The sequence below is a fragment of the Cotesia typhae genome, unplaced genomic scaffold (assembly GCF_013202065.1).
Source record: "Cotesia typhae breed Kobodo isofemale line unplaced genomic scaffold, CoteBio_Ctyphae contig_44, whole genome shotgun sequence".
Classification (NCBI taxonomy): Eukaryota; Metazoa; Arthropoda; class Insecta; order Hymenoptera; family Braconidae; genus Cotesia; species Cotesia typhae.
This window is the reverse complement of record NW_027423753.1, coordinates 1,472,982-1,498,390: the sequence shown is the minus strand read 5'-3', so window position 1 is coordinate 1,498,390 and position 25,409 is coordinate 1,472,982. Positions and strand designations below refer to the sequence as shown.

Sequence of the window (25,409 nt, the reverse complement as noted above, 5' to 3'; positions counted from 1 at the left end):
TCAATGACATTTAATTTATATACTTATTTAATTGTTATTATTAGGAAGTACTTGGCCCTTTAATTATACGGGTAATTTCTTATGATTGGTCAAAGGACCGGCTATAAAACTCTTTTTAAATCTATTATTGTTATAAAATATAATATTTCTAAAGTATCAGCTGAAAAAAAGAAGGGATAACGACTCGCAATAAAGTAATGTAATGTCGTGTCGAGTTTTTTACTTGATCAAAGTTGATTGAGCGAATTAGTCACCATGATTCAATTATTCACTTAATGTTTATTTTAAGGACTCAATACTTTTATTATACAAGCTCAATACTCGCTAATTTTAAACTTGGGTTCTATTCCAAGTACCCTTGAAATTTAAATTGTCCATCTTACCCACAGACCAGCGGTCTGGAATTTTTGTGGTAATTATGCACAAGTGGGGTCCACCCGATTTTTCGAGGTAAAAAATTAACATTTTTTTTTTTCATATTTATGATAAAAAAAAAATTAAGATTTCGATAGCTTTTTTGCCTTGAAAAATTTTTTTAAATTTTGGCTCTTATATTTTTGGATAAAATTTCTATTTTATTTTTTTTTGAAAATTTGTAAAATTGTGATAATCAATTTTTTTTTTTTTTAAATTAATTTTTTTATGCATTTTTCAAAAAAAAAATGTATAGATAAATTCAAATAGAAATTTTATTAAAAAAAATGAAAATTAAAATAGTGGAGACCCCACTTGTAAATAATTACCATTTTTTTTTGTAATTTAATTATACTTTAAGTATTTTTTGTGATAAAATTTTTGATTAAATTTTTCTTATCATTTTATTTTAGCGTCAAGCTGTTAAGCTCTAATTAGTGTAGTAAAAAAAGATTAGATTAGGAAGAGAAATTTTGTGTGTTATATTTTTCAGGCGGTAATTTTAACAAAAAAAATATATTTGAGAAGTATTATATTGCATTGAAAAAAAATTTGTAGAATATCGCGTGAGATTTATATCAATCTACTTGATATAAAAATAATGAACATGAGACTAGCGAGTTTACATAAAATTTATTACTATTTTTTTTTTTATATCAATTGCTATTTTTTTTATTAAAAACAAAATTGCTTATAGTAATGTTTGTTTTATTTTTTTCAGATCATGAAAGTAGACGACATCGTCTGTACTCGTGTCTACAAACTTCAAGCATAAGAAGCTAATTTTATTTGAGAAGCTATTGCACCAAGTGGATCCACTATCAATTTATCATTTTTTCTACTTTTCTGCTATTATCATTATTATTATTATTTTTTCTAATATAATTATGAAAATTTACGATTCAAATTATAAATAATGAATTTTTCGGTATATAAAGTACTTTGTATTCAATAAATATCTGAAATTAATTAAATTTTTTTTTATTCTTCATATTTATTATAAAAATTTCATTCTAATCCTTTTAAAATAATTTTCAATTAAACAAAAATAAATGATAATATTTATTCATCTATGTTAGCATTAAGTAGTTAGTCAATAATCAGATAATTGACAATTTTTTATTTTTTCTTTAAAAATAAATTAGATTTAGAAAATTATTATTAAAAAATTGCATTAACAATTTTTTAGAGCGTCTAAAGATTAAATTTTTAATAAAATTTTTCTTTCATTTACATTAAAAGTTTTGAAGCGCTTTTAAAAATCTCTATTCAATCTGTTTTTTTTGTTTAATAACATTTTATTCTGTACTCCAATAAAATAATTTAATAAACTAAAAAAAATTTTTTTCACTGCATATAGATATATAAATTATATTTAATTAAATAAAGTTATCATTGAATAAAGTTTGTAAAACAATAGTATTTTATTTTTTAAGAATAAAATTATTGAGTAAAGTTTTTTTTTTTAATTATTTAATTGAAATTTTTTCAATAAAAAATTTTGAAATATCAGCTAACTTTATTTTCATTTAAATTATCACATGTCTCTCAATTTCAGTTTCAAATATTCCGCGCCATTTTTAAATATTAGGTTATGTTGAACAATAACAATTGTTCTAACCTGTGCAATCACTAGTCTGTAAATAAATTGCCTGGTAAGTAAATTTACAAACTTATAAAAACTAAATTTAAAAAAATGAATTTTTTATCATCCTAAAATTAGCAGGCATTTAAAAATTTTTATTCTTTTAATCAATAAAAAATTAAAAGTAAAAATTGCACTTGAAATTTAAAAAATTTTCTACATGTCAAATTTTTCCTTTTAATTATTTATAATAAAAAACATTCTAAAAATTTTCAAATGTCAGCTGATTTAATTTTTATAAATTTCTCAGGAAATAAATAAATAAAAAAATGGAAGAAGCAACAGACACTGCAACTGTGACAACTAACAAGAAGAATCTAATAATATTCGGCAGAGATGTTGCGAAAATCCCATGCTTTCGGAGCAGTTGGTTGTACGGAATTTACAGCGGGTTCGGGTGTGGAATTCTGACGTTTATGTTCACCAGCAGAACGCCTCTGGCTTCTCACGTGGCCATAGGCTCGACTTTTGGAGTCACCCTGGTATATTTCTCAGTCTGTCGGTATCGATTTGCCAAGGATGACATGATGGTTAAGCAGCTCAGAGTTTATATGAAAGATTCTATGGACCTCGAGGGCGAAGACCGGGAAGTTAAGATTAAACAAATAGAAGAACTCGCGAAGACTCACATTAAGTAGGAGTAATTTATTATTTAATTCCGGGTTTGTAAAAAAATACATGTACATAGGACTGTTTTGTAAAATATATGCTCAGTTTGACAGTAAGTGGTCTTGATATTTTTTTTTTCAGATCAATCATAATAATTATTTTAAAATTAAATTAGAAAAATCAATTTTTATTATGCTGATCAAATTGAAATATAAATTTGGAGTTTATTGTAAATTGTTTCAGTAAATATTGTGTATTTTGAAATTATTAATAAATATTTTTTATTTTGAGATAATTTTTATGATTTTTATAACAAATTATATTGTGAAAAAATATTCTAAGTGTGAATTTATAATAACTAGCAACTAAAATAAATAAATAAAATTTTGCTTTATTAAATCATGACTTTTGTTAAATTGAACTGTATTTTTTTTAAATACAGTGTATCAATAATATTTTAGTTCATTGTAAAAAGTGTAAATTTTTCTAATCATTTATGATTTTTAAATCAATATAAATTTAATAATTTCTAAGATTATATAAAAAATTTTTAAATATGAAATTTTTGTCATAAAAATCTAACAATTATCAGTTAATTTTATTATCATAATATTTTGTTCGAACAGCATAAAAAAATAAATTAACAAGTATTTTTTTTTTCCAGAAACAATATTAACTAAAAAAAAATAATTTTTAAAAAATAAAAAATTTAACAAGTAATTAATTCAAATCTGAAATAATTAAGCGAATTTAAAAACTTATCAGTTTTCTTTTACAAAAAAAAACCAGAAGCTTTTAGCCTCATTAACTCTATCCTTCTTTCGAACTAAAAAATACCAACTTAGCATACTGACAACCCGATAAATTTCCTCACCAAAAAAAAAAAAAAAAAAAAAAAAAAAAAAACAATAATTAATGAGTCGAAAAGCTTAAAATTAATAAACAAAAAAAATAATCTGTGATAGTAATCAAAAAGACCAAAAAGTCTGTTAATTTATAAAATTTCCAGCAAGGAAGAAAAAAAAATATTTTTTGAATGGAGACCGGTCGCCCTTCCTCGACAAATTTCACCATTATTATTATTACCATCAATTTAACTTCCACATAATATAATATCTTCGTACCTGTACAGGATCCCACTCACGATCACAATGAAATAAAATGCCTGTACAGGCACGAGCGTGGTTACGTGGACAACGTAAACGGACAAGTCTAAATTTAGAAGAGCTCCTTTTATTGCGGCCAACCTTGAACAGGGACTTCAAGTTTAACATTTCCACACTCGACATACCAACTGGTCTCCGGAGTCTGAATCAGAAAAGCCATAAACATCTGTACTAATATAACCGAGAATAACTCATCTTCGATCGTATCCTGAACGTCTGCTGAAGCGTCATCTCATCAAATTAAGAGAAAAAGAGATGCTCCATTCACTCAGCACATCCCAAAGAGATTGCTCTTTGCCTACATATTATATTATCTTATAATTTCTCAGTAAGACATCATACATCACACAATAACACGAAATCTCTCAGTCTTTCATTACTCTAATCGCCTTGAGCAAACAAATATCAAATAAATGTAAAAAAGCGATTGAATTTATGGAAAAATCTACCCGGTCTTCACACAAAATTAATATTTATCCGATCCAACACATTTCACACGAATTTTGTTTATAGTTTTCATTTTCATTACCATTATGCTAATTGGTGCCCTTTGGATTATCTACTGTCGGCCCGATACACTCTACAACTTCTTCAGTCTATACAGCTAGAAGAGGCACTTTTATAATGTAATCATCTCTTCTCTTACTCAGGAGATAGTACATTAAATTTATTTTTAACAACCTTTCTCAATAGAATTAACTAATAATTGAGAAATTATTAAGTCGAAGAATTTATTTAATTGTACTTGGTGTAAACAAATTATTTTGCTATGAAGATCATGGCGCGGTTTAATTTGTTATTCATTATTTATGGGTTATTATTTCATGTTGTAAATTTTTTTAATTTATGGCTTGTAATAAAATTTTGTGTTGTGCAAAAAATTATTTTAAATTTAGAGAAAGGGCCGATTGTTTTAAATAATTTCTTTTTAGTTAAAAATATTTAAAAAATTTTTAAATTAGCAAAAAAAAATTGTAATTAATTGATTTTTTTGTAAAAAATTTGAATTTATTATTTTATTTATTTAATGTTGTGTAAAAAATTTTAATTTTCTGAATTTTATCAAAAATTAAAAGAAATAATCGATTGTTTTAAATATTTTTAAATTAACAAAGAAAAAAAAATTAATTAATTTATTTATAAAAAATTTTTTATAAATATTTAATTGACAAAAAAAAAAAATTATTAAATAATTTTTTGACCGCCAGAAAAAAAATGATTGATTAAATAAAAAAATGTATAATTGATTTCGAGTAAAAAATGATAACCTATAAAAAAAGCAATCAATCAATAGTCAAAACTAATCATGAGGCTAGATCGAAAATGGATTAGAAAAAAAGAAGGTAAGTTAGCTGGTAATTAAAAGCGATTTAAAAATAAAAAATAAATAAAATCTGACACCTCAAGTGGATCTTAACGACGAGGGCGAGCGACCAGGAGCTTGTATTGGGTCTACTCCAGACTCAGGTGAAAGTCCCAGTATCCGGAGAGAAATTTTCAGACAACGCTCTCGCGTAACAAGCAATTGAGGAGCGACATTGAGGAGCCTCCGAAGGTACACGTTAAATTTAATGGGTTCACCTTTAAAACACACACACTCTCGAGCATTCATTAACCGCCAAATTATAATTATGCCGCGAACCTTTTCAATAATCAATCTAACGCTCTTACTCTCAGTTTTTTCGGTCACTTACCCAGTAATTAGTGTACTTTTTTTTTTAATGAAAAAAATAATTGTTTATTAAATCGTAATCATGCAATCCCTAATCGGTAATTGGTAATGTTTAGAAAGCAGGATTAATATTGATGGTAAGAGGTATTAAAAATTATCTGTCAATGCCTTGTGTCGCTTTTGCAAACAATTTATAAATAAAGATTATTTTTATTTTATTTATTAGCGATTATTATTTAATCATTTATTATTTATATTAAAGATTCTGTTCCTTGACTTTTAAACTTATGATTTTTCGTTACAATTATTTATTTTATTGATTTTATTCAATATTTTTAAATTATTATTTTTAAAAAAACAATCGAAAAATTTTTCTTAAGTGCATTTCTTTTTTTATCAAAAATTAATTTAATTTTTTTCCTTTTTAGATTTATTGATTGTTAAAAAAATTTTTTTTAATTTCAATAAAATTAAATAAAAATTGATAATTTCTTCTTTGACTAAAAATAAATTAAATTTTTTCTTTTAATTTAATCAAAGATTATTTTGTAAAAAATGACAGTGCTATTTATCAAAAAATTAATTTTAAATAAAATTTTGTTACTTAGATTTTTTTTTTAAGTTTTTAGAATAAATTTGAAATAATAACAAAGTCTGAATAATAAATGCGAGAATAAATGAAAGAATGATAAAAATCCATAAAAACGAGTCCACTTGGATTGGCGATAAATTAGAGAAAAGAAAAACAATTAAACGATAAACTAAAATCTAAAATTATGGGCTGCAGCAGCCTCTGAAGACTTATACGGTCCCGAACTAAAAATAATTTGATACGTTATTTGAAGAACAACAACAACAACAACATGGACAAAATGGATAAAATGGATGCAGAGATAATAAAATAAAATGGAAATACGCCCGCGCATAATTCAAAGCGGGTGATGTTTAAAAGTATCGGATAAGCGAGCAAAGAGGTGAACAAGGGCATCTGAGCATAATAATCTGGTAATCTGCGTCTCTGACACAGCAGAGACTAAAAACCACACCGACACTGACTAAATAAAATAAAATTCACAATACACAATGTACATAACACTAGCATAGGGCGATTATTCGCGTAGCCGGCTGACGTATCTCACGCACACGCGCTCTTACACATCACACTCAATAATTTATACATTTATAAATAAAAATGTTGCAACCTAAGTAATAATGTAACGCCAAAGTGAACATCATATTTCATTCTTACAATATCTCCCATGGCCCCGGAATTCTTTCCATTATTTCATTACGCCCTTACCCATTACCATTACCATTACCATCATCGTAACCTTAAGTATCAACAATTATTTCATCATGTATGAATTAACTGAATTATCATCTTTCAATTTTATGGGTTTTTAAAAAACTTACATTTTTTAAGTAAATTATTTTACAATTGAAATTTATTGTCTTTACTTATATAAAATTGATTATTGGAGTTTTTATTTCAATTTAGGTGTTTATTATCCTGTCAAAGTGATGTTTGCTTGATAATTAATGATGGATCATTTTATGAAGAAAATTTTGATTGGTAATTTGAATAAAAAATTAATTTTTAATATGTTTCTCATTTGATTAGTTTAGTTTGTTTATAAAAAATGTTAATATTAAATTTAAATCAAAACATTATTTTGTTTACATTTTTTTAAATAATTTTTTATAATCTTATATAATATATATTATTGATATAATATATCAAAAATCCATGTGGGTACTCAAATGAAAGCTCTTGATGAGTGTAACATCGGGATGAGCTTATATCTTTAAAAAAGTCAATAGTTAAGAAAGTACAGTGCAATTAAAAAAAAAAAAAAAAAAAAAACCAATAAAACTAAAGATTGATTAAAATAGAATTAATTGTTAATATATTTATGATTTATCAAAATTAAATTTTTTTTCCAAGTTTTTAATTACCAAAAATTAGTATTACAAAAAACTTGTATCAATTTTTGATGTTATGATTGATAATAAAACAAAATATAAATATTCATATAAAAGATCGAAAAAATAAGAATTTAATTACTGTTTAAAATATTTAACGAACATCAATTTTAGTAGATAATAAGTGTGATAATGATGTTAATAACATAAATAATAAAGGTCGAGCTGGAGCAAGAGCAATAAAGTTTTTTAGCCTCACATACTTAACATAGCAGAAGAAATAAAATAAAATATTTGGGGAATGAATTTTTTTGGAGAACTGTGAATAACTAAGTCCAATAAAATGAAATGCGTCATAAGGACGTCATTGCGGATTCGAACGGAATAGATCGGGAACCTGGCATGTGACTGAATACTGAATATGAATGTTATTAATATAATATAACGAAAGAAGCCCACCTTCAGTGTATCCGGATTCTACCAATGATCTCCGGTCCGATAAAATTGTGGTCGTCGTCGCTCGTAATAAGCACGGAAATTCCCGGTTTTCATTCTGATTCGATAATTATAATGCTAATAAAAAATTACTAACGTGAGTATCAATCACATAAATCCGTAAATACATATTTTTTTATTTATTATTATTATCGGATCGTAATAAATTGTTAGATCTGTAAGTTTTAATTTATAGCAAACGATTATTTTAAATGTTAATACAAAGATGAAATAAAAAAACTACTAAATATTGATCGAGTGACGGGATAATGAGAGCTTTTAAAAATTTAAATTATACATGTGCATAAGGACTGCAAAAAATCAATGTTGAAGTTTTAAAATTATAAAAAAACATTCTTGGTGAATATTTAATTTAATTTTCATTTTTTTGAGCGAAATTTCTATTTGATTTTATTGATATATTTTTTTTGGCAAAATAAATGAATAAAAAAAAAAAAAAAAAAATAGAAATTTTATCCAAAAACATGGGTCAAAATTTTTTCCAACTTTTAAAGGCAAAAAATTAAAAAAAAAAATTTGAAAATGTCAATTTTTCACCTGTTATGGCCTAAAATGGGGTTGACCCGACTTGTAAAAAATTGTCAAATTTTTTAATTAATTTCTTGGAAGAAAAATTAAAGATTTAAAAAATAAATGAATTAATTTTTAAAAATTATGAAATTTTTACGAGATATAAAAAATATAATGAAATAAATAAAAGTGAAGAATCTGAGTATTTAAAATAAATATTCATTAAAAAATTAGCTAACCATTTTTTGCTAGAGATTTTATCTGGATAAACAACTCAATTAACTATAAAGAAGATAAAGAATTGCGGGCTGGAGGATTTTCCTTGTCAACTCATGTAGCTAAATGTACTTGAGTATGAAGATCTTCGTACAGTTGTAAAGCCTCATTGTTTGTACACAAACAAACAAAGTGGGTATAATAATAAAAAATAAAAATAAAAATTGAATATTGTGTAATAAGATCAGATAAACATTAAACACAGCGTATATCAGAAGCTGCAGTTGCGGATGACTCAATAATAAATCGAGTGTTTGTGTATTTGCTCGAGTAATTTTCATACGTTAATTTAAAAATGGATATTTATTTAAAGTATTAAGTACATATCCGTACACGTATGATTGCTATTGGCGTGCATTGTACCTGGTGCCCGTGTATGTGCAGGCTACAGGTTATCTTCTCTTTTATTTTCTTCTTACTATACTTATACTTCGGTTCTTTACTTGTTAATATAATACACTCGTCTCGACAAGGTTGTTCGAGGACGCTTATAAGGCCACAACATCTAATTTACGATCATAAATATTTGTTACTTTCTTTTAATGAAGATAATTAATTAAATTATTCATTATACTTATTACTATTTTAATATTTATTTTGACAAATAATCAATTAAAATTTTTGATGGGATTAGCATTGCGTCAAGGCTAGACTCAAGTAGGTGAAAGGTAAAGTAACATTTTTTTACTTTATTATTATTATTTTTATTATTTTTGTTATTGTACTGAATTTTTACTAATTGATTATGAGGTGAGATTTTTGCTGAATAAATATTGGTCTTATCCGACTTTTATATCTTTTATTGTAATTTTGTGCGACGTTTCGAGGATCTACAAGGATCTAAATCCTTTGATTAAAATATTTTTAGTCAAATTTTCTCTTGAATTATAAGATCTTAATTCTTTTTTTTATAAAATGAAATTTTATTCAATAAAATTGTTAAAAAAATTTTTTTCTATCAATTTTTATAAGAAGAAATAATAAAAATTTTTTTTGCTTGTTTTTATGGCCCATTTTTAATAAAAAATTGCGTGGAAGAAAGAAATAAAGATTTTGATAGGTTTTTTGCCTTCAAAAGTCGGAAAAAATTTTGGCTTTCATGTTTTTGGACAAAATTTCTATTTTTTTTTTTTTTCTTGATAAGTACATAAAAAAACGAACAATTAAAAAAAAAAGTTAAAAATCACAATTTTCTAAAAAATTTGTAAAATTTATTAAAATTGTAATAATCAACTTTTTTTTTTATTGTTCATTTTTTTATTTATTTTTCCAAAAAAAAATATATCAATAAAATAAAATAGAAATTTCGTTCAAAAAAATAAAAATTATAATAGTTGGTCATTTATTTACGAAATTTTTTAAGTAAGATAAATTTTTTTTTTACAAAATTCAAAATTATTGTTAACATTTAATGTATTGATAAAAAAAAAATTAATTGGGAGAAATTAAATGACCATAACAAGAGATAATAACTATTATATCTACAATAATAAAAATATTGAATAAAAGGAAATAATATGAAGAAATAACCAATTTTGATTTTAGAATGAAATCTGGAGCTTTTTACTACTTCAGCGAGTCGAGTTTAATTTTTATTGAAGAGTTAAGTAAGGCAATCGTTTTGTTTTTGTTTTTGTTTTGCAAACACGTGGAAAAGTGGAGGATAATGGTTGAAGGGCGGAGTAAGAGAGCGAGTTTTTTTAATATTAATTTGGTTGTTTATTTCTGAGGCAAGGAACGGGCTCCGGATGGGAAAATTGCCCGTAGCTTACCTGTTGTTTATTGTGTGTATGTAATATGACAAACACGAAATGGAGTATCGGAATTTGCGGAGAAAGTAACGATGAAGGATTCTGTGTTTATAAGAAGAGAGTACCAAGAGTTTTGGGTGCGGTGCACTTATTTTTATTTTATACAGACGATTAACACCGCGTCCCAGTATAACTCGAATTTTTGGGCTTTGTTTGCTGGTTTTATGGCTAGAAAAGCTTTACGTAATCTATGCTAAAAATTTATATGGCTTTTATTAATGTATTCTTTGTTTGTTTTATCGTTTTTGATTAGATAGTTTAAATGTTTTTTTTTTTTTTTAAATAAATAAACATCTTGGAATTTCCTGATTTTTATCTTATAGCAAAAAATGATAACTAATTCCCTGAAAATTTTTGCTAAAATAAAATCAAATTATCCTTAATGTTGGCTACAATTTTTTTTAATGTTTATGGACTGTTTTTATTTAATGGGTTTTTAAAAAACTTCCGTTTTATGAGTAAATTATTTTACAATTGAAATTTAGTTTTATTGCTTGTATAAAATTGATTATTGGCTTGTTTATTTCAGTTTAGGTGTTTCTTATCCTGTCAAAGTGATGCCTGCTTGATAATTAATGATGGATCATTTTATGAAGAAAATCTTGATTGTTAATTTGCATAAAAAATTGTTTTTTAATATGTTTCACATTTAATCAATTTTATTTATTAAATTTAAATCAAAACATTTTTAAAAATTTTTTTAGATTAAAATTTTTGTAAAAAAAATATTTTTAAGCTTTGTCATAATTTTAAAATCGATAAAAAAAATAATTAAGTGCTTTTAAATGAATGAAATTAATTTTTCATCTCAGCAAAAAATAGTAACTGATTTTTAAAATTGATTCATTCGTAAATAAAAAATAAAACATTAATTTTAAAAATAAAAATTCTCTAAATAAAGAACAATTATTAAATTCTTCCTTTAAAAAAAAAAAAAAAAAAAAAAAAAAAAAAGATACATTTTTTCTATAAATCTAAAACATTCCACCAAAAATTCCTCCATACAACCAAGAAATAAAACAAGTAATAAAAAAATCTTCAATGCGGATCTTTTCTCGTCCTTGCATTAAAATAAAAAGAAAAAAAAAAGTAACATCCAATAGCTAGCACAAGATCTCAACAATAATTGACACAGATATTGTCGAACAAAACAACAAAATAAACTTCTCGAGAATCTTTTGATTCTATTCACATATTATTCCTACACAGCTTCAATTGAATGGTTGAAACTCGGGATTGAGGCGAGAACTAGTCATCGATTGCATCGATATGATTTATATCCACCGGGCATCCACATTAGTACTTAATACATATATATTTATAAATATAAATTAACAATTAGTAAATCCCGCATGTCATCTCGATGACATTGCGTCGACGTCATTGATTAAAGAGTGAATCACTATTGGTAAAGAGTCACCGCAAAATAGCATAATATGAAGCGAAGAAATGTAAGAGGTACGTGGGTAAGCCCGCCAAGGTTTTTGTCGGCCCACACTCTAAAATTCTTCGAGCATCAACATCACGAGCTCGAGATGAACAAAAGCGTTTAATTATTTTTATTTCATTACATCGGTTACCTTTTTTTAAACTTTTGATTTAAGTCCCAGTGTGGGAGACATTATTACGGCGATTGCGTCACGCGGATCTAATTGTTACATCTAAGGAGATAAGATGCTAATATAACACTCGATTCCCGATCTGCATTGGTGAACTCACCTAGACTGCGGTTTCATTTATTACACACGTAACATTAATTTAAATGAATAAGAAGAAGAAGAAGAAGAAGAAGAATAATTATTTAAACATAAATCAATTGTCGCCGGCACGCTCGCTTCGCGATAATTGATCCTTTATGGTTTGTTTGATTGTAAAAGAAAAATTTTTTTAAATAAAAATCAAGAGTATGAATATGAAAATAATTGTTGAGCAAACGGATCCATTGTTCGGCTGGACCTCGACGAGAATCTTCGATCGGATATTATTACATATAGAGTATGCGTTTATTTAGTATGAATCCTCAACCGGGGTGTCCTTGACTCCTTTAATTGTAAATTGTAGTGTTATATTACACTATATAACATTGCAGTACACATTGCATTTGGAGTGGATGGAATGGAGTCATCGGAACGCGAACACCGCATCATTGTTCTTTATGGATGTTTGTTAAACCCTTGACTGGCTAGTTCCGGATGAGATTTCTTCACTGATTGCGTGACCGTTTTTTGTTAAAACTTGTAAATAGTCGAAGCCTGAGATTTCCGCAATACGTATGAGGATTGTTTTTATTTTTTTTATTTTTTCTTTACTAGCTTTTTCAGTGTGAGGATTTTTACGAGTTTGCAAATTAGAGTTTTATGGCCCCAGATCCGCTTTCTTTCGGGGTCTTAAAAAATTTTTTTTATAGCTTGTTTATCAAAATTGTTTTAATTATATGTTTTAGGATTTAGGAAGTTTTTTTTTTTTTTTTTTTTTTTTTTTTTTATTAATAGGAAGAATTTTGAGATCTAGTTTTTGAGAAAAATTGTTTGAAATTAGATCAATTTTTTTATATATTTTTACTCAAAATTAAAAAAAATAATTTTAATGATTTTAAGTAGAATATTTTTCAAAAAATTAGTAAAAATAAAAACAAAACATATTTCACAATTTTTTTTTTCAAGAATAATAAGTATGAAGATCATAATTGATAAAAAGTACAATTATATCTATGTAAAATAATTTCCTAATTGATAACTATCAAACTTAACAGACTTTGACTTCTTTTGTTGTTTTTGTCAATAAAGAAAAATCCTTTTAACTTTTTTTTGTGATAAAAAATTCTCTAATTCTTTAAAATTTTTTTTTTTCAAATACAAATCAAAAAATATCCCTTTAATACTGTAATTTCTAATTTAAAATTCTAAAAAATTTCCAACGACTGAATACCGACAAAATTTACAACTTTCGGCACAAAAAACCTTCCAAGAAGCCCGTACCAAAAAGAAGAAATTCCCTCTGGTCACTTAAACCCAAAACTCTATTTCCAGCATAAATAAATTTTTTCTCGAATCGCGTCACTGCTATTACCAATACTTAATAAATCATTAACTCAAAAAACAAAAATTAAAATAAAAAATTCTTTCAACACCGTCGCCTCAATCTAACAAAAATTTGCCGAAAAAACTCGTACTCGCAAAAAATATAATTACACTAGAAGCAAATGAAAAAAATTCAAGGGTAAAATCTACAAAACAATAAAACCCGTATTTTAAAATCTTAATCACACGAATCGCGATTAAGTAATATAAATAAGCAGACGGTAATTATTAAAATATTAAAATAGTCGTGTAATTGGGTGTAAGAATTTCGAAAAGTAAATTCCTAAATTAATTTCAATAATAAAATGCGTGTTTTTGGGGCACATGAATAATTACATAAAAATTACCAGCATGCATTCCTATACACAAAAATATAAACGCGTATATTTTTAATATGTTTATACTTTTAAACTAAATAAAAGTCAATGATAATTAGATTGTCGTTAATATATTCAGTCTTACATTTATTGATGTTATGGTTACAAGTCTCCAGGTCCAGGTTGGACCAGGTTGTACTCAAGGTTGCGTTTTAACTCTCAGGAATATATATTTATATTATTTAATCCCATAAATGACTAATGAGAATGCTAAACTAGAGAAGAGATGTTCACTGGAAAAATTAATTATTAATTAAATAAAACCTCAGAAGTGAAGCAAGCGGTAAAAATCGAAGGCAAACTTATTCGATCAAAGTAGAGAGTAGACACTTTTATTTTATTTAAGCAATCGATGTTATTTTGATTTAAATAATGTATTAAATGTGGAATAGAAGATAGGAGACACCGTGTATGGATAGAATCGTTTACTATTTTTTTCCTCCTCTAGCTTCTATAATTAAATAGAATCCAAGATCGAGCGAAGGACAGTTTCGAATTGAGAATGTTGTGCGTATGTAACATCTTTAGCTTTATACAAATACACATACGTGATTCGATAAAATTCGATTCGATTATCCGATCTGGCGACGGTCTAAGTAAAAGATGCCATGAAATCTTTTCGAGGTTGGAGGTGGGGAGATCAACGCATCAAGAGGAGGATTATGGTATAAGAGAACCCGCAATGTGGAGGAGTCGCCAGTCAAACGAACTCTCTCTAAGAATCAAGTACGTGGTTCCGATTTTAAGGGAAACACGTCAGGTGAGTAGAGATCTGATCACAGTTTTAATTTTTTTTTTTTTTTTCTTCTTTCGGATCTGATTTTATTATTGGCCAGTGAACAAGCTGAGTGACAGTGTGTGATATGTAATGATGTGAAGAATATATAATATATATTATTTATTATATAGTCTTTTTATGTCTAGACTGATGTAACGAGTGATTGTAGTCACGTTCAAGTTGAAGGTGTACTGCTTGTACTTATGTGGCTAGAGACCTGTTTGTGATTACACTTTTATTTTTGTTTTTTTTTTTTTGTTTGTTGATATTAATTAATTCCGATGTTGATTGGTTTGTTTTGGGAGTTTGAATGATAGTTTTTTGCCAACGGGATTTTTTTCATTTTTTTTTATGATGAAATTTTTTTTTGAAAAATTTATTTCAAGTTTTTTGTTGGTGTGATTTTTAAAAGTTTTGCAAAAAAAAAAAATTTTTAGTGGATTTTTTATGGAATACTCTTTAAAGTATTAAAAATTTTATTTTACTTGTAAAAAATAATTTTTTAATAAATTTTAAAAGAAAAATTAAAATTTCTTCAAAAATTGAACTCTAAAAAAATGATTAAATTCTACAAAAAATTTCATCATAAATTTAATTAAAAAATTAATGTAAATTTAAATTTCTTCAAAGGAAACTCCGAAAAATGAAACGAAGAATGTTCCTACTTTGTTTGGCGCTCGTCAGCGTAACCGCGAGCCCGTACTCGAAGATTTCTGATGACGGCTACGGGCAACGGCTGCAGAAGAACTCGTTTGGCCAAGCTTCCGCGAGTTCTTCAGCTTCAGCATCAGCCGGAGCTTCCTCAAACGCGTACGTGGGCTCCTCGAGCAACGCAAATGCATTTTCGTCAGCCAATTCATTTTCCCAAGGATACGAGCAACAGAATGCCGACCAGTTTCAGTTCCTGGACCAACAGACCGAGGAGAAGTCCGGCCACGGGGCTGGAAACTCTGAAAAGTGGTGGATGGGCCCCAACAGCCCCTTCGAGGGTCACGGATCAAGCGCTCATGCCAACGCTCACGCTCACGTTAATGCTAACGCTAACACTCACGCTCAAGCCGGTGCTAGTGCAAATGCTCACTTCAAAGCAAATCCATTTTTGAACGGAAACTCCCAAGTTAGTGCTTATGCTCATGCAGCAGCCGGCCACGTTCCGTCTCACGACATCCAGGTAAATTTTTGTTTTTATTTTCATTTTTATAGAGAAGAAAATAAATATTTCCAAAAAAAATTTGAAAAAAAAAATTTTGAAAAATAAATAAATTTTTAATTAGTTACCCCACGTATCCACGGCGTCGAAAAACAACGTCTTCCTGGACCAGCAAAGCTCCAACGGATTTGAAGTGACCTGCAGCGGCGAGGGTCAGATCTGTGTTCCCCATCACCTCTGTAACAACGGGCGCGTCAGCTCAAACGTGCAAGGACTCTCCCAAGTTCGTTCAGACGTAAGTTAATCTGATGATTATTATTTTATTTTTTGGTGTAATTAATAGCTCCTTCACTTCCGCGGGTTCACTGAAAGCATAAAGAATATTATGATATAAAGGCTGCAAATTATTATTTAACTTTTATTTATTCCTTTTAATTTATAGAATCACGTAATCGTTAATCATAATTACTGGTGTCGTAAACAATCAGTTTTATTTATAATTTATAATTTACAGTAATATATGTAATTATTTTCTGAGACTATAAATCTTTGGAGAAGCAGCTTTTGATTTGACGGATTATATCTCAACAGATATAAGTTTTACTTTTATTTAACTTTTTATAGCTATTTTGTAATTTAATTTTTTTTTCTCTTTTTTTCAATGTCAAGTATGTCTTTGGGTAAACTTTTTATTTTTATGGCTCGTTAAAGAAATTACTAGGTTTGATTTTTATGTGATGAAAAAAAATACCTTTCAAATAACTAATGTCATAATTGTGTATAGTAATAAATATCACACTTAAATTTATTTTTATTTAAATGAATATTTATTAAGTAAAAAATTTTTTAACAGGAGAAAATTTTTACGCATTAAAATATCTTGTTAAAAAATTTAATAATTAATAAATAATAACCCGGAATGTTAAAAATAAACATAAAAATCACCCATTAGATCATCACTTAATATCAGATAATTTAAAAAGTTATAAACGTATTGCACAATCGAATGCCCCGCGTAACGAGGGTGGGCATTAAACTTTCACACGGTTTAATACCCAGTTTAAAATTTCACTGGATAACAGACGATCGATGTGTCCATAAAATATTATTTATTTACTTAATAACCAGTCCAACAATTTTTCATCGATCCATCCATCTACTGAGCATAATTACTTTAATAATTTAATAACAGGAATTTAATCGGGATCCCCAGGTTTATTAATCACTCGAGTTCTATCATCAGTACAGCCTAGATAAACTTATTCATTCGATTAATGTACAACGTTTGGCTTAAAAGGCCGTTTTACTTAATCTGTCTATAAAAGTACAGTCCGTCTTCACTTATATGAGATTGACTCTTCTAATCTCTATAATTTAATCCCGACAACGATTTCTTTTTTATTTTATTTTTTTTTTTATTATTTATATTTTCTATGGCTGTAATTGTGAGTTTTTAAATCCAAGGCCGGGATTTCCCAATTTTGAAAGTTTTTAATTTAAAGTATTAAGACCATTCCAGCACACTCTCGTCAACTCATCAATAATATTAATTATCTTCTTTATTATTTATCGCTTCCTATGTCCGACTTTTATTAATCATTAAATAATAATAATAATTATTATTTTTAATAATAATAAAAAATTTTCACCCGGACAAATGACATAAAATTAAAAAAAAAAAATGATAATAAGTGACTTGCATTTATTTGACAAAGCTCACTGCATGATATAACGATAAGTACAATTGACACTTCTTTACAAAGTGAATTATAGTATAATCGATCGGAGAAAAATTGCAAGGGGAAGATATATAATATGAAGAGAAGACAGATGAATTGAAATTCAAATTTAAATTGAAATTGAAGAGAGTTTGTTGCGGGAATACATCGTACGACACTTTACACACCTATACATCGGGTTTTTATAGGTCCTGATTACTTGCTTCTTCTTATTTGTTATTTATGTTTATAAGTATATATTTCCCTCTCGTGCAAGTGTGATAGATCGGCGAAAGTGATGTTATGTCACCGCTGTATCTGTAATATCTTTTCTGACATAAAAAATATAAATAAAAATAAAAATCACCCGCACTATGGACTAAATTACGCAGTTATTTATGATAAACGAGTATACGAATATCCGAGTACTAATATATTTAAATAAATAAATAAATAAATAAGTGTATACGCGTGAATTAAATAACTTTAAAGTCAACACAAGGTGCCTTGAACTTTTAAATTTGCTCAATAAATTCTAAATAAATAAATTATTCAAATCAATTGTTTTTAATTTATTTTGTCGAGATCAACTTGATTTATGGAGGATAGAGCTTTAATTAAATTTTTTTTTGTTAATTTTTGATAAATTATATTAATATGCAAAAGAAAATTAAATTTTTGTCAGTAAATGTCGAAGATTGAGAAGTTGATTTGCTTAATTAAATTAATGAGTTTAAATTATTTTAAAATATTAATTGCAGAACCAAAAATGCGACATAAGTCGCGAAGTCTGCTGTACTATGTCGCGCAATTACGACCAAGTCTCAGCAGGTAGTGACGGTTTACAGTCAATCAATGTCAATGAAAATTCCAATGCCGGATCTGATGGCTTCACTGGAGGACTTTTCGACCAAAAATACCAGAAACCCGTGAAGCCAATCAATGGTGACGCTATCAATGGATACTTGCCTCCCGATCCAAGTCCGAACCCTAACGATCCAATTCCAGATTATACTAAATTTTCAACGAGTTAGTATTTCATTTTAATTCCACAATAATTTAAAATTTTGTTCAAAAATTATTTTTTAATTGATCCTGAAGTAGATTATAGATTGTTATTATTATTACTTTTTTTTTTTTACTAGCTCCAAAGCCAACAACAAGAGTAACTCCAAGACCACCAGCTCCACCAGTTGAAAGAAAACCAGAACCAGTTCCAACTCACGTTCAATTGGGTTGCGCAGCAGCATTGGTTTGCGTCAAAGAAGAATTCTGTGGTATGGACGGTATGATGAATCCCTCGCCTTTGGCTTTAACTGAAGAGCAACTCATCCGCCGTGTACCTTTGAGTGTAAGTTAAATAATTATTTATATTTACTTTCTAATAATTACCCTACTCATAAATATTTCATTTGAATATTATATCACCTTGTCGATTTCTTCTATTAAATTTACACTTAAATCTAAAGACTCCCGCCCACAGCTGGTAATATCTCCAGTAGTTAGCATAAATTAAGAGTGATAAATCACCCGATTATACTTGATGATCATAACCATAACCATAACCTGTTGAATTTTTATCCAGGACTGCAAGAACCCAAACAACGGAGAAATTGGAAAATGCTGCAGAGACCCAAACTACGTTGACCCGTGGCCTACGGGCAACTTGCCAGCCAACTACTCCGGAGGATTCGACGACCAAGGGTTCCCCTTGAACGACCCCAGGCAAATTCCCACCTCCCCGATTGGCGTCAAGCGTCCAGCTCCTTCTTCACCAGTCAAAGGAAGAACTCCAACCAAAAACGTCCAGGCTCCTGCTCCAAACGCCATTCCTCAAAATATCAACCAACAGCCAATCATCCGCCCGAATGTACCCAACTATCCGACCTACCCAAAACCTTTCAATAAGAACAATTTCGTAGAATCACCCAGTAACGCAAACCCCGTTGTTGTTCAACCTCGACCAGCCGGATCTTGCGGTGTTAAAAACTCAGTAAGTGGTCAATGCCATTAATCTACCTCTACCTCTGCCTCGGTTCTTTAGAAAATTGTTTTATCATGGAAATTAGTTAATTCAACATTTTACACTTTCAACATTTTTTTATGATTATTATTATTATTAATGAAATTTATTTTGTTAATAAAGATTTTTTACGACTAAATCCTTCAGATTACTTGAAGGTTTTTCATAGATTACAAGGTTATTATTAATACTAATTAATAAAATTTATTTTTGGTAATAAAGATTTTTTTATGACGAAATTTATTTAGATAATTTTTTTTTTTTTTTTTTTAATTATTTTTTTGCAATTATTAAGGATTTTTTTATTGAATTAGACTAGTGTAATTGAGGTATTTTTAAGTCCTAGGAGTAATTGGATTTAAGTTTAATTTTTACAATTGTCAAGATAAGTTTGATTAGTTTTTATTTATAGTTTTAATGGATTTACGGAAAGACGTCTTTTGATAAGAATAAATAAATTTTTATAATTAACTTTTATAAAAAAAATATCCGACGAAATAAATTAACATTTTTATTAGTTATTATACTTAAAAATTTATAATAACAAGTTATTTTGAAACAAGGAAGTAATCAAGATGAAAAATAAGTTTTAGAGTTAATGCTATTTAATAAATAATTTTACGATTGGGAATTTTAAGAGTTTTTGAATATTTTATACCATGTAGTAATTATACTTTAAGATCAGTGAAACATTCCGATGAATGAAAATATTTTCATACCTGAAATATATCTTAAAACACGAGTTTTAACTCAATATTAAGTAATAACTTTCAGTTTTTATTTTTTATATAATTAAAGGACAATAGAATAAAAAAAAGTGGATCAAAAATAAAATTTATAAGGATAAGATAGATCTGATATTTATCATAATTATAATTATGTAATCGTAATTGAGCGGATTAAATCATCAAACGATACCAGAATCGAATTAAATAACAGGCTTGATTAGCAAACAATTACATGTATAATTATTTTTTTTTTTTAAATAACAATTGTAAGATCTTTACATAAGCCTGAACACAAACAATTGTTGATTTTTGCTATTGCATAATTATAATTATTTTTATAAGTTATTAATAATGTTGAAACAAAAAAAAAATTTTTTTTTAATTCTTTTGATTTATATCATGAAAATATAATTAGCCAACATTAATAAATTATTAGAATTTTTTTATGAAAATTAATTTAGCAGATATTTAATCATTATAAGAATTTTTGTAACAAGTAAATTATGGCAAAAAAAAATTGACAGAGAAATTTTTAAAAATTAAAAATAGAATTTTTAAAAAACAATTTTTTTTTACAAATTTGTTTTGAAAAATTATTAAAAAAAAAATTTTTTTTGTCATATTTTATTTATTAAAACAATTATTAAATATCTGCTGAATTTATTTTCATAATTTTTAGAACTTTTTTTTTTATTGAAAAATTATTACAAAAAAAAAAAAAATTCTAACTTGTGAAAAAATTTAAAAACTATAAGTCCAATTTTTTAAAAATATTTTTTACCTAAAATATTATATAAAATATAATTTAATAAATGAAAAAAAATTAAGAAATTAAAAATGTCGGCTAACTTTAATATTATCATTTAAAATCATATAAAAATTAATTTTGACAAGCTTTGTCTTGAAATTCTAAATAATACTTTGTTTCATCATGATTAATAGCATAATTAGGTTATGTCAAGTGTCTATAGATACCTTTAGATGTGATTAGTGATTGTGATTAGATTATAATACTGACAATGAGTAATTGGTAATTCAATGTGTTAAGGTACAACGACCAAGCAATTTGAAAGAAGAAGAGGTTGGATTCGGTGAAATACCATGGGAAGCAATGATACTTTACACTCCGGAAAAGAAACTCCTTTGTTCGGGAGCATTTGTGGCGCCGAATGCCGTTCTCACAGCGGCTCGTTGTTTCGATGGGTATGTATATATAATGTTATATCAGAAGAATAAGTACTGGTGCCCGTAATTCAGAGCATCCCGTTAATACATTAATTTATACCGCACTTCTCTTTTATTAAGACATTTTCTAGAAAAAGAACAACCGGACTTACGTAACATTGATTATTCCAGATACCAAGCGCACGATATTGCTGTCAAAGCCGGAGAATGGAAATTAGGCTACGAATTGAAACACGAAGAACCTTTGCCGTTCGAGATTGTCAAAGTTAAGGCTATTGTGACACATCCTGGGTACTTACCCGGCAGCGCTGCCCACGACGTTGCGTTCCTTTATCTCGAGCACGACATCCATCTCGACCAACATGTCGGACCTATTTGCTTGCAGGAGGATGTTCAGCAGTCTTATGTTCGCCCCGGGGCTAAATGTATCTCTACCGGATGGGGTAAACACATTTTGCAAGGTAATTTTATTTTTGTTATTATTTTTATGGATTTATATTTTTTTTTTATTTTTTATCAAAATGGCACGAAAAAATGTAAAACTTTAATTTTTTTATCAAAATGGCGCCAAGAAATATAAAATTTAAATTTTTATTTAATTTTTTATCAAAATAGCGCAAAAAAATATAAAAATAAATTTACTAGCTTATTTCACAAAATAAATGTATTTCTTCAGTAAATAATAAAATTAATTTATTTCTTCATTGAATAATAAAATTAAACTTGGAATAATTTACTTTCAGTTCACTTAGCGGGAGCAATAATGCACTCAATCGAAGTAGACGCAATAGAAGAAAACCAATGCCGGCAACGTGTATCAAACGCTGAAAACCAAATTGAACTTGACGACTCATTGGTCTGTGTGAAAGCGCACCAACAAAGAAACAACATGTGTCAAGTAGACATCGGCGGTCCACTGGCTTGTGAGCGCGAAGACGGAACCTACGAACTCGTAGGAGTCTACAATCAAGACACTGGCTGTTTACCAACAAATCAAGTGGCTACTTTTGGTTTGATTGATGTTCCATGGGTGAAATACATGTTGGAAAAACCTGTGCCCGCAGAACCTCAAGTTAAGCCTTACACTCCATCTCAGCCTCAGCAATCTTATGAACAACCCCAGAAACCCGAACCATACGCTCCTCAACAGCCTCAACAGCTTTACGAGCCTCAGAAACCCTACGAACAATCTCAACAACCCCAACAACCCTACGAGCAACCTAAACCTTACTCACCCTCCCAACCTCAGCAATCTTATGAACAACCTCAGACACCTGAGTCCTATGGTCCAGAAATACCTCAACAATCTTACGAACAACCTAAACCTTACACTCCTCAACAACCTGAACGATCTTACGAACAGCCTCCAAACCCTGAACCTTACGCGCCTCAACAACCTGAACAATCTTACGAACAACCTCAGAACCCCGAACCCTACGCTCCAGCCCAACAATCAGAACAATACCCACGACCTCAACAGCCAAAACCTTACAAGCCAGCCCAGTTACCTTTCGTACCTGCCCAAGAACCGCGACCTTTCGCACCCTCTGGGTACCAACATCCAAAACAAAGCCAACCTTACAACTACGGAAGCAACACCAATCAACAATGCGATTGTCAGAAGAGTAATTTACCACCCTACGACAATCAATACCTACCTCCCAATTAAGGGCTGACTGAATTTAATTTTCAAATTTATTAACATAAGAATAATTATAATATAATTTTATAATAAATAATTAATTAATTAATTAGGTTGTAAATGTATAGATTAACATTTTTTTTTGTAAACTAAAAGCTAATATACTTATATTACAATTATTTAAACTTATTTTCATTAATGTATTTTATTAAAAGTTTAATATAACTGTGATCAATTTTAAATCCAATGTATATATAATTATAAAAGACCCTGACGTTTTAAATCTTCATAGGTTTTTCTATTCACAACATTACCAAGTGAATCTTCAAATTCCTCTTCTTGCTCTGGCTGCCACCGTTCAGCCTGTTTCTGAGCCTTGAGCTTCTCCCAGAGAGCAAGAGCGTCCTCGATTTGAGTAACGTTAGCGAAGTGAGCAGTGTTGGGGATACCGAGACACCTCATGCCGTGAGCATGTCTCCATTCAGCAAAGTGCCTCTGAAAAGCCTTGGGACCTTTGTAAGTGAAGTTACCGCAGATCTCGCAGTTGTAGCTGATGTTCAGTCCGTGTAATTTGTACAGCCAGTAGGGAATGGGCTTTCCGTCCCACCCTAGAGGCAAATTTTTAGGATTGTACGGAACTTCATTGTCGTCTTCTTCTTCGGACTCAGAAGCACTGGCTTCGGCATCGGAGTCTCCGCGCTCTCCTTCAGTTCTCGCCTGCTTTCGCTGGACGTTTTCCTTGGTAGCCACTCGCTGAGTTGAGACTATCTCAGCCAAGCGATAGACCTGAGCCTCCAAAGAAGCGACTTCCTTCTGCTTGACCACGTCTTTTCCTTTGCCCGCTTTTTTATTTTTGCTCTTCGCCAACAAATTCGGGTCCAACGAAGCCTCGCCTTTTGTGCTGAACAATCTCTGAGCGCGTTCCTCTAAAGTACCTCCGCACTTCAGCCCCAAAGCCATCAGCGCTGACTTGAGACGATCCAGCCCCAGAGAGGCCAGTTCTTCCCAGGAAGAAAATGCTGAAAGATCTAAATGAGCGCCTACGTTGGTCAACGCACTGCCAGTTTCTTTCGGCCAGCCTGGAAATGTGTTTTGTTCCCACTGGACCTCGAATTCCTTTCTCGCCTCCTCCAGGTCATTGTTCAAGTTATGCAGAGGCTTGATACGCTCTATGTAGTCTGAAAGGTAAGTCAGCAGAGCGTCCAAGTAACGACGGTAGTCCGCGTTTTTACGCTCCCGGGGGATGTCGAACAAGTGGTCAAACGTTGATAAGTACGTGATGTAGTCAATTTTTTCGATACCTTTTAAGTTGATGTACTTTTCGTAGCACTCGTGGAGATCTAGGTATTTTCCGTAGCCTTCTTCGTCGGTGAATTCTATCCAGTTAGCGAGCTCTTCTGTAGGATTCTCCCGCATTTTTGCCAGCTCTTCGAATTCTATTGACATTGGAACGCTGATCTCGTTCGGGTGGCGTCGGTAAAAGTCTTTTATTGATTTTAGACGGTTGTAAAACTCGGAGAATTCATTTGGACCTGACAGAGCTTGAACCTGAAAGTAAAATAAATTTTTAATTATATTAAAAATTAATTTTAAGGCTATTTATTAAAAATAAGAAAAATTATTTGCCTAGAACAAAAATTTCAGACACTTGACAATTTTTTGATTTGTCTTGAAAAATAAACTAGGCACAAAAAATTATTTATAATTTTTCAGAGGTTCTAAAAATAAAATTTTTAATTAAAATTTTCTTGCTATAATTTTTTTGTCAAAAAAAATTCTTAAAATTATCAAATGTCTCTCAATTTCAGCATCGTAGCTATTTATTACTATTACAATAAAATAAAAATAATTATTGATGAAATAATAAAATAAATAAATATATTTACTTCTTCTTTACGTTGACCATCCTTATCCTCGTACAAATCCTGCAATTGCATAGCACACTCCATATATTGTTGGAGCAACATTTTTAATCTGTGCTCTGAATTAACATTGTCCCGGTGTCCTGGCTTTTTATGAAGCAGCTCCTTCACCATCGCATCCATCAGGCGTTCGCGTTCCTCATGATAACGACGCTGTTGCTCCAGCAATGTCTCCATTTTTAAATGTAAATATTAATTGTTTGTTTATAAATACACTACTCTTGCTGATAAACTAAACACAGCCTGCAGATTTAAAGGTTATTT

The 25,409-nt window shown here is 28.8% G+C and overlaps 4 protein-coding genes and 1 long non-coding RNA gene across 6 annotated transcripts in view; 3 read left to right on the top strand and 2 right to left on the bottom strand.

The window, feature by feature from the left end:
• Positions 1–1,388, top strand: part of Fabp (fatty acid binding protein) — a 4,070-nt gene extending 2,682 nt beyond the window's left edge. Inside the window, exon 4 of the mRNA XM_074244647.1 lies at positions 1,136–1,388. Coding sequence (XP_074100748.1) covers positions 1,136–1,189 — 54 coding nt within the window. The 3' untranslated portion in view covers positions 1,190–1,388. The remainder of the gene's footprint in view (positions 1–1,135) is intronic.
• LOC141528596 (uncharacterized) overlaps positions 1–21,511 on the bottom strand; it is a 26,439-nt gene extending 4,928 nt beyond the window's left edge. The window contains exons 1-2 of one of the 2 annotated variants that reach the window (XR_012479404.1): positions 21,372–21,511; positions 16,056–16,292 (exon numbers count right to left, since the gene is read on the bottom strand). This is a non-coding gene — a long non-coding RNA (uncharacterized LOC141528596). Of the gene's footprint in view, positions 1–16,055; positions 16,293–18,773; positions 18,906–21,371 lie in introns of those variants that run through there. The other variant, XR_012479405.1, reaches the window with a different exon arrangement.
• Positions 1,994–2,784, top strand: L(3)87df (cytochrome c oxidase assembly factor COX20 lethal (3) 87Df). Its single transcript, XM_074244827.1, has 2 exons — positions 1,994–2,069; positions 2,310–2,784. Exon 2 carries the CDS (start codon positions 2,329–2,331, stop codon positions 2,695–2,697), a length of 369 nt encoding a protein of 122 aa, XP_074100928.1. The 5' UTR covers positions 1,994–2,069; positions 2,310–2,328; the 3' UTR covers positions 2,698–2,784.
• Positions 14,519–23,408, top strand: Scaf (inactive serine protease scarface). Its single transcript, XM_074244734.1, has 9 exons — positions 14,519–14,759; positions 15,408–15,948; positions 16,052–16,222; positions 18,407–18,674; positions 18,791–18,996; positions 19,231–19,638; positions 21,445–21,599; positions 21,753–22,042; positions 22,325–23,408. Exons 2-9 carry the CDS (start codon positions 15,421–15,423, stop codon positions 23,248–23,250), a joined length of 2,952 nt encoding a protein of 983 aa, XP_074100835.1. The 5' UTR covers positions 14,519–14,759; positions 15,408–15,420; the 3' UTR covers positions 23,251–23,408.
• Noi (splicing factor 3a subunit 3 noi) lies at positions 23,333–25,409 on the bottom strand. Its single transcript, XM_074244735.1, has 2 exons — positions 25,110–25,409; positions 23,333–24,771 (listed from the first exon to the last, which is right to left on the bottom strand). Exons 1-2 carry the CDS (start codon positions 25,320–25,322, stop codon positions 23,482–23,484), a joined length of 1,503 nt encoding a protein of 500 aa, XP_074100836.1. The 5' UTR covers positions 25,323–25,409; the 3' UTR covers positions 23,333–23,481.

Coding starts and splice junctions, on each gene's coding strand:
- Scaf (XM_074244734.1), top strand. CDS start 15,421: ATGAAACGAAGAATGTTCCTACTTTGTTTGGCGCTCGTCAGCGTAACC. Junction 18,997..19,230: donor TCCGCCGTGTACCTTTGAGT/GTAAGTTAAATA, acceptor ATTTTTATCCAG/GACTGCAAGAACCCAAACAA. Junction 21,600..21,752: donor GCGGCTCGTTGTTTCGATGG/GTATGTATATAT, acceptor TGATTATTCCAG/ATACCAAGCGCACGATATTG.
- Noi (XM_074244735.1), bottom strand. CDS start 25,322: ATGGAGACATTGCTGGAGCAACAGCGTCGTTATCATGAGGAACGCGAA. Junction 24,772..25,109: donor ATGGTCAACGTAAAGAAGAA/GTAAATATATTT, acceptor TTTTACTTTCAG/GTTCAAGCTCTGTCAGGTCC.